General features: G+C 41.9%; 1 protein-coding gene across 1 annotated transcript in view; it reads right to left on the bottom strand.

Annotated features, from left to right (window-relative positions):
* Window positions 1–710: 710 nt before the first annotated feature.
* adck5 (aarF domain containing kinase 5) overlaps window positions 711–9638 on the bottom strand; it is a 15106-nt gene continuing 6178 nt past the window's right edge. The window contains 11 exon segments of the mRNA XM_037693646.1: window positions 711–1052; window positions 2429–2545; window positions 3440–3690; window positions 3775–3858; window positions 3933–4015; window positions 4232–4313; window positions 4407–4490; window positions 4564–4695; window positions 6278–6391; window positions 6454–6594; window positions 6672–6872. Coding sequence (XP_037549574.1) covers window positions 950–1052; window positions 2429–2545; window positions 3440–3690; window positions 3775–3858; window positions 3933–4015; window positions 4232–4313; window positions 4407–4490; window positions 4564–4695; window positions 6278–6391; window positions 6454–6594; window positions 6672–6872 — 1392 coding nt within the window. The 3' untranslated portion in view covers window positions 711–949.

The raw sequence follows: 9638 nt of genomic DNA, 5'->3' as shown, positions 1-9638 counted from the left end.
AGCGGATCTGAAGAAACTGACTGCAGATGCTGATCCGTCCACTTGGACTCAGGTCTCTTGGTCTTCTTGAGCAGCAGGACTGCCTGAATGCCGGCCAGAACTCCTCCCCGAGCGATGGCCACTCCTCCCAGCAGCCTGCCAAGCTCCTCGTCGCCACGGATGGAACTGCAGGTGTCGAGGGATGATCCTGGTCCTCCTACTGTCACAAGCCGCATTTCCCACCAGCTCCAGGATCTGTGATCAGGCACTTGAGCACCACCGGCAGGTAGACAGAGATGCATCCACGGCGCCTCCTTCACAACTCATTTGGAATTTGGGGCTGTATTTGAAGTAATATTTGAGCTCTGAGATGTTAATCAGCTGTTCCCAGCTGTAAAAACCACATTGTTGCATCATAAATGTCCAAAAGTTAAATGTTTTTAATAAAAATCCATCCAGCTGCACAACATCTGATTCCAGAGGAAATACTCACCCCCCCAAAGTGATTTACATCCAGAAAAAAAGTTTTCAAAAGCAAAATCCTAGAACAAAAGTAACAGTTATACTCCAGCTTGAGCATTTAAAGGAACATTTCCCAACATGTAAAACTTCATCTGATCATCAGTAAAAACATGTGAGAGCTGATGAGGAAGAATATTTTATTAACTTCAAATAAAACATTTGGCATAGTGGATCCTTTAGAACTGCTCAGCGTACATAAAATAAAGTTTCAGCTTCTAAACCTTCCAATCTGAGGCCACGGACAGCCAAACTACTGGTACTTTGTGAAAAATACAAAGAGGGAAATGTTCTGAAAATAACCGGCTGTGAATCGTCTTGGTGCCTTCAGTCCTGTGGTTCTGCCCGTTCTCACTGGTCAAGACACTGAGTGTGATGAGCAGAACCAGCAGCTTGGACCAGCTGCTGAGCCGTTCCTCTTCCTGTTCCTGCACAGCGCTGCGTTCAGGGGCTATCTGAGGTACTCGTACAGGTCCGAGTCGAGCGTCATGAGACCCAGGAGCTCCATGAGCTTCAGGACGTTCCGCGTCAGGCTCATGGTCAGCATCTCTGCTCTGTGGGAGGAGTTAGAAGATGCTTGTTGCTTATGATCAGGGTTAGAGACAGAACGATTATAATGCATCTAAAATATATATTTGACTTATTCTACTGTAAACTATAGCCGCTAAGGACCGTGTCTTTAGCGATGTGATAAGCCTCTGTTTTATTCCCGTCACCTGTCATAAGGCACATCACAAGTAAAATAGGTTCGTACTGTAGTTTGTCTCAGGGAAGAAGCAGCACCAAGTTTAACACGCTTCATACTGCAGCGCTGTTAGAAAAGGTGAAAAAGGTTCGCTGTGCTCAAACCTTTCGTCGGGAGTTGGGACTTGTTTTCGGCATTGTCTACAGAAAACATTTTTCTGTTGCTCATCTGACAAATTAAATCCAAACCATCTCCAAATAACAGACTTTGTTTTGTTCTGCTCACCAGTTCTGCGACTTGCTCCCTCTCCATTCTGTGGCTGCTACTGCGGCCGTGTGGAGGAAGAAAGAAGACAGCCGAACAGGCGGATTTTCAAATATAACTATATCATATATCAAAATAATGTCAATTTATATCGCAAATAAAATTATATTGATATTTTAAAACCATTGACATATCTCCCAGCCCTACTCCAAACCACTGCTGTGTTTCTTCTCTGTGCTTTGGCTTAGTGTCATGTGGGACGAGAACCTTCAGTTATCTGGTGTTGAGGTCCTGAGGTCAGTGGATCAGGGGTTTTGCTGCTGATGCTCCTGAGTCCTGGTACCAAACTTCTTCTGTTCAGGAGTCACGGGGTCCACTGAGCTCGGAGGAACCTTCAGTTCAGCAGGACTTTAGAGACCGTTTACAGAGAGCTTTCTAAATCATGTCCAATCATTTGAAATCCTCCAATCAAACTAAAAAACATCTGAGCAGAAACCAGGACAACCTGAGCTGAACTTCAAGTGCTGAAGGTGTCAACTGGGATATTTTAGGTTATTCTTTTGAGTAAATTCACCAAAAAAAAATGAAATCTGTTTTCATTTTTTTATAGGGTGTTTGTATTTTAGGTTTGGAGAAAAAAAAATGGATTAAATGATCGTAGCATCGGGCTCTAATACATCTAATAATAATAAAACTACAAAAATGGAGGAGGTTTGAATCCTTCCTGAAGCCTCTGGTTGACAGAGACGCTTCTTCACATTCTGTCTCATCATTTGTGAAAATGCACACCTCAAGATTATTCTCACAAGAAATTGATCAAAAATAACAAAACGTTTTATATTTTCACCAGCCAAGCAAAATCTTGGATCTTAAGGATTTTAATTAAATGTCTCGTAAACCTAAAATAAAGAAAATGATGTATTTTAACAACTAAATGTAAGAATTGTCTTTTATTTTCAGGTTTGAAGATGAGCTGTTCACCTTAAAGCCACTTCAAACTTCAGGCTCTCCCACGTCGTCCTCCACCAGCTGAAGATCCTCAGTCTGGGCAGGATCCCCGTCTTCTCTGCCTGGATCTTCCCCCAGCCGCGCACCGCACTAACACAAACAAATCAACAGTGTAAATCCAACACGCATGTTTCCACCAGCAGGTGATCCACATGATCTAACTGAACTGAAGTAACTTCTCACTTCAGCTGGTCAGAGATTTTAGTTTGGGCTGAAACGTTGGAGTGGACTGGCTGCTGAACACGAAGAGAAGACACGAGTGTCGAGGTCAAGCAGGGCGGTGGAGCTCCATAAAGACCCACCTCGCCATTCAAACTTTGAGAAACTTCACCTGCACTTTAGGTTTTGTGGTGGATTTTTTTCTGTTCTATATTTTGTGCAGACTTTTTCAATCTAAATAACAAGGATCATTTTTATTTTTTTATTTTTATACTTTGAGACTGAGTACTTTACTAAGTAAAGTAATTTCAGTTAAATTAACCCTTCTTGTTTGTATATAATACTGCAAAGAAACATGTTAAGTTAATTTTGTCAAATGAATAACTATGATTTCTGTTTTATTTTTTGTTATATCACTAAATTTATCGTTATCGTTAGAATGCTCTGAAATATCACGATATTATATTTGAGCCATATTGCCCACCCCCAGCTGAAAGAAGCAAAGCAAAAACTAAAATTAGCAAAATACTAGCTAAAAGTGGAAAAAACAAACTAAAAGTAGCAAAACTTTAGCTAAAAGTAGTAAAACACTAGCTAAACGTAAGAAATGCTAGCTAAAAGTAGCAGAAGAAAAGACTAATGTAAGAATGCTGAAGCTGATTTAAAAACAGTTTTTGAAGGAATTAAAGGGATCTTAATTTAACTTACATGTGGAAAATGTTTCTAAATTTAATTCAGTATTTTAAAAGTATGGGCACGAGGAGGAGCAAACTAGAAGAGTCAAGTACACGCCGCACTCTGTACATCAGCAGCAGCTGCACTGACCTCTTGGCCATGGCAAAGTAGCGGTCCACGGGCGCTCCCAGCGTGATGTTGATGCTGCGGACTGTGTTGATGTTGCGGAAGATCAGCAGCATGGGTCGGGGCATCGACTTCAGCACCTGCATTATGTTCCCAAAGCGCTCGAGGGCCATTTGGCGCATGTAGGCCGTCTCCTCTCTGCTGAGGATGTTGGACAGGCCCACCGTCCTCATGTTGATGGGGCGCTGCAGCAGCATCTCGCAGAACAGGAAGTGCTCTACAGTATAAAGGCAAACCTTCATTTGTGATTTTATGTACTTATATGTATATATAATCTCATGTACATAGAGTTTCTTCACCTGAGACTCCCCGGGCGTCGAGTATTTCTTCATGGCCACGTCGTCTCTCAGGACAATGGCCCGCCACAGTTTACCAGAGCCTCTCTGTCACTAAGGTCAAAGGTCAGTTAGAGCTGTGATCAATCATTGGGCACGTATGGAACGGACTCATCCAGCACTTACTGTTCACTCAGGTACTCGTACAAGCCGTGGTCCAACAGCACCAGCTCAGCCTTCCTGTCTGGACCTCGTCTCACCAGAACTGCAACACAAAATGTGGAGGAACGAGTCGCTCCTCATGTAAAAAATACGTCTTTAGCTTTATTTCTAAATGCAATTTTTATTTTTCAAGGTTCATAAAGATTTAAAGCTCATAAATAAAGATTCATTAACGATTCTAACGTTGTTGCCAACAGGAGGATGAATTGTAATCAAGAAGGTTCAGAAAGTGGTTTTCCACTTCCTGTTTTCCACTGACCGTTTCCAGGATGAGGATCTGCGTGGATGAAACCCGTGTAGAAAATCTGCTCTGCGAACGTTCGGATGAGTTTATCTGCAGTCTGAGAGACAAACACGAGCACCGTGCTGCTTCACATGACGTTCATTTAGCAGTTTTTATCTCAAGTGTCATTCATGTGGACTGATGGCCTTACATCTTTCAGACTTAATCCTTGACGCCTAACTTCTTCCACGTTGTTGATTTTGCAACCGTGGCAGAACTCTGCCGTCAGCACCCTCTGTGTTGGAGGAACGAGGAGATGAGGCTCAGGCAGAAGGAAGAGTCATCTTTACAGCAGGTACAAACCTCACCTTACTCGTCTGCTCCCAGAACACTTTAGGTACAACCACAAAATTAAAGTGCTTCAGCTCCTCTGCGCACCTCTCAGAGTTCCTGGCTTCGTTTTCAAAGTCCAGCTCCTGAGCCAGAGTGGCCTTCAGGTCCTGCAGAGACAAACAGAACAAGAACATGAGCTAAAACATCCCTGAGGACCGCTGGCGTTTACTGAAGCAGCAGCTGAAACTATACCAGTAAAACAATCTGAACAAAACTTACAAAAATGGCTAAACAAAAGCAAAAAGCTGAAATTAAGACAAATAAAAGCAAAAATTAACGAAGCAAAAGCTAAATTGTAAGAAGATCCAACAGTAGAGCAACGTTAAAACCAGCAAATAGTGGCTAAAATAAACAAATCAGTAGCAAAATGCTAAAACTGTTGAAACCATAGGTAAAAAGTTCAAATTACCAAAACAGTAGCTAAAAGAAAATTATTAGGTGTGCGCTAAAATTTAAAACAAACAAAAAACAAACAGCTAAAAGCTAAAATAACTAGCAGTAGCTATAGATACAAATAATAAAACAGTAAAGGCTAAAACTAGCAAAACATTAACTAAAATTTGTTATTAGATAAACTGTAGCTAAAACAGAAACAGTAGCCAAACGCTCGAATTGGCAAAACAGAAGCTAAAAGGTAAAATGAGCAAAACAGTGAGGGGAAAGCTAAAATTATTAGAATAGTCAGTAGCTTAAAGCTAATTTTTTCTGAACTGTAATTAAAAAGCTAAAATTATTAAAAAAAAAGTTGTTATAAGATAAAACTAGCAGAACAATTGCTAAAGGCTAAAAAGGAAGCAAGCATGCTGAAGTAGATCACATAGCCGAATTTTAAAGACCTGAAAAGCTTTTAAAGCATTTTAATAATAAAAAAAATTGTAAATACAGTAGTTCCTCGCTACTTCGCTGTTCGACTTTCACGGACTCGCTCTTTCGCAGTTTTTCAAAGTAAGACTGGACATGACACACAGGTGGCTGATTGATGGGTGAGCTGCACGAGTGGCAGGAACTGTTTATTTAAAATAATTTAGCACCTGCTAAATCATTAGGTGCAGGGAGCAGCTCCCTCCTGCAGCCTGTCATGATCTCTGCTCTCTGCCACCTGCGACTCTCTGCCACGCCCACATTTCTCCTCCAGCTGCAGCAGCTTCGTGAAGGTTAACCCTTTGCTATCCAGCTGCACCGATCGACTTTTGTCTTCCAACTTACAATTCAAAGTATGTCACATTGTAAAATCATCATAATCACAAAATATGAAAGTGTTAAAAGTTATTTTTAATTAATTTAGAACTTCTATGTTCAGTTGATTCAGTGTAATTGATCAAGAAGTACATTACTGCTCCGTGCTGCAGAGCTGTGTGAAGGTTAACCCTTTGCTGTCCTGCTGTGCTTCTCTCCTCTACAATTTAAATTTAAATACTGTAATATTTTAAATAAACAATCCATGCTGCATGGATGGAGGGTGGTCACTAAACTCCGCGATAAACGAGGGACTACTGTAATGGGAAATTATTCAAAAAAGTATGAAAGATGCAAAACAAAGCTGTAATGACCAGAACGAGCTGAATGTTTGGTTAAAATACATGAAAGTATATTAAAGTAGTCGACGGCCCAAAAACCAGACAGAAGAAACGATAAACAGGACAACAATAAAAAACGGAGTCAACGGAACAATTCTGACTCTGTCTGGACCTTAAGCACCCATCGAAATCCAAAAGTAGGATGCATATATTTGATGAGGTCCAGGAGAATCTCCAATGTTCTGATATCTCCATCAAACCGGTCCCTGAGGTCAATGTACTGCACCTGTAAGGGGGTGGAGGGGGGAGACACACAACAGGGTTAGTGGCCTCATAGTTGCTGCTCACCTTCACAGCGACAGGAGTGCCATCGAACTGCTCCGCCTTGTGAACCTGAGCCAAGCTGGCAGCTGCTATGGGCTCGTAGTCGAAGGTTTTAAAAAGCTGCTCTGGGGTTTTGTTGAAGTCTTCTAAAAAGAGAGCATCCACCTGTTAGAGACACACGGACGTGAGACATTTCATCCTGTCCTCTTACCACACCGTGTCCTTTGTCGGTCTGCTCTGACCTCCTTGTACCTTCTGTTCAATGCCTTGTCCTCCAGTACTTGCAGTGTGTGGATGTACTCAGGGGGCAACAGGTGGTTGAAGGAGCATAGACCCTGGCCCAGTTTCACATATATTCCACCATTCCTTACGGCTCCTTCCACTATGCAATCTGCTGCCCTCTGGTGGCAGGCTGACATCTCACTCAGGTATGATGGGCTGCTCTGGGAAGGGGAGGACACAACAAACTATAAGCATTCCTGAGAAAATACTGAAAAGTGCCAAGTCAGCCACTGCCTAAAACACAACATTCTCATCTGAACCCTAATAGTAATCTGGGACTAACTTTTATAATAATCAGACAAAATGTGACGCTAAAAAGTGCAAAGACCACTCCAAGACCAAAAGAAAACAAAGTAGCTCGTTGGGGTCACCATTAGGCCTGTCACGATAACAAATTTTGCTGGGCGATTAATTGTCTCAGAAATTATTGTGATCAAACGATAATGTAGTTTGAAATTTGACAATAATTAGTAATTATTGTCAAATTTAAGAAGAAATGTTAGTTCAATGTTTGTGTGTAGTACCTTTTTTGATCACTGGATGGCAGTATAAGACAGTTTGAACCAAAGAATGGATAGTGAGGGAGTGAGCAGCGTGTCTCTTTAAGAAAAATGGGAGGAAGACGTGACGCGACCTGTCTCTCGTTCCCGTTTTTCGGTTCTAAAAATGGTGGACACTCGGTGTGGTTTGAGCTCTTTAGCATAGCATCTGTCACACAAAGCTTTTTTCTCTCTCACTGGCTCTGAAACGAGGCGCATGCATTCTCTTCCCTCTGCCTGTTCTCCTCCTGCTTTTTTGCTCTCCGTCTGTGTATCGGAGCAGCTCCTATTTTTACATATATTCCAAAATGAAAACTACTGGTTTGGATCTGACCAACTGGACTTTCGACGCAAATGACAATTTTTTTTTTCAACAAAGTGGCAGGGTCCTGGAGAACCCTCATGTCTGCCCGGACAACATGTATGCAACTGGATATGTCTCTGGGGAAGTGGAATGTGATGTGTTTATCTCTGCTGTTGATCGAAGATGCCAAAACTGCAAATAACTGGATTTATAACAGGTTTCCTGTTTTTGGAATAGTCTGGATCCTGGTTTATCAACTTACAAAGAAGACGGCTGCAGCTAATCCGGCCTGGTCAGGCTGCTGCCTATGTGAAGGTTTGGTTTGTGCTTTGAGGACTCAAAATCAGCTGATTTAAGAGCTAAACCGTAAGATGGAAGTGATTTGTGAGAACCGCAGGCCACCTGCAGCTTTGGGACTCGCCAGCATGTTGGAATGACCTTGGAGGAGCTCGTAAGCACGGACCAGTAGAATGTACCCTAATCTGGCCATTTCAGATCTCGAAAGTATCAGTATAGACTCAATAATGCCATCAGCATCCATAACATCTCTTAATGAAATGAGGATAACGAGTTACAACAAAAAATAATTTCCCTTTGGGATTAATAAAGTATTTTTGAATTGAATTGAATTGACTCAAGGCTGACAAAAAAATAGTCTGCCTGAATAAATCAAAAAATTGTGGCTTATCTGAATCTGACTCTTCCGGTCGGCCTCGATAACGGGCCGACTTATCAATGTCTCCTGGGAAATGTGTAAACTAAGGAAAAGCTTCATCTATCACTATTGCTTCTCAGCTTAGTTGCTTTTAATGATCCAAAAACACAATTTTGGATGGTTAAAACAGAGTTAAAAGAGAAAGGAAGGTGTCAGTGAAGAACACCGGAGTTGAGCCTTATCATTCAGTGTTCAGTAGAAAGAGAGAAACAAAGAAACGATAAAGGCGATAAATGAAAATGAGGCTGATAATTTTCATTTATCATGTGATTACGTGATTTATTGTTTATTGCGACAGGCCTAGTCACCATGATAACCACATACCCATCTTTCTCACTTCCTGACACCACTCTTAATAAGACAGGCAGACAAAAACATAATGTAGATAAACCTCAAGCAAATGGTCACTGTGTGAAAACGAAGTCCATTTGAGAAACTCCCTGAACTGTTTGTGGAAGAATTTTCTGGTTGTCACGTACATTTTTATGTGCCTACAGCGTTTTAAGACAAGTTTAAAAGACCGTTCGCTTTCAGTTTTAAGGAGGAGACTACATGCTCAGATAAAGTGGTAAAATTAATCAAAGTTAATGAGAATTTGGTTATGTAGTTTCTCTGGAATCTGGGGATATTTGAGGAATAAAACAATAATTTTATAGGAGTAAGAAACACACTAGGTGAAAGAAGACACAAATGCCTCTGTCTTGACGTCTCTTCTCCTTCTTCTTCTGCTTATCTGTAGTCGGGTCGCAGAGGCAACAGGTCCAGGAGAGCAACCCAGACATCCCTCTCCCTAGCAACACTTTCCAGCTCCACCTAGGGAACCCAAGGTGTTCCCAGGCCAGAGAAAATAAACAATCCCCCCAGAAAGTTTTGGCTCTTCCTTGGGGCCTCTGATCAGTGGGACATGCCTGAAAAACCTCTATAGGAAGTGTCCAGGAAGCATCCTAATCAGATACCTGAACCACCTCAACTGACTCCTTTTGATGTGAAACAACAGTGGTTCTACTCCAAGCTTACCTCGGATGACTGAGCTCCTCACTTGATCTCTTAGGCTGAGCATGGCCACTCTATGATGGAAGCTCATTTCGGTTCTTTCGGTCATGATCCAAACCTCATGACCATAAGTGAGGGTTGTAACATAGACAGACCAGTAAATCAAGATCTTTACCTTTCATTCAGTTCTTTCTTCACTACAGCTGACTGAAGCAATGTCCTCATTATTGAGGATGAGGGCCCCAATCTGTTGACCTATCCCCGCTCCATCCTACCATCACTCATGAACACAGACTGGAGAGGCAAACTCCCATGACCCCCTTAGAAACTTTGCAAGGTTGAAGGGCTGCTCCACTGTTCCACAACCAGGACAGAA

Source organism: Nematolebias whitei, chromosome 19 (genome assembly GCF_014905685.2).
Source record: "Nematolebias whitei isolate Nwh7 chromosome 19, NemWhi1, whole genome shotgun sequence".
NCBI lineage: Eukaryota > Metazoa > Chordata > Actinopteri > Cyprinodontiformes > Rivulidae > Nematolebias > Nematolebias whitei.
Note: the sequence above shows the minus strand (reverse complement) of the source record. Positions and strands in the feature narration are given on the sequence as shown.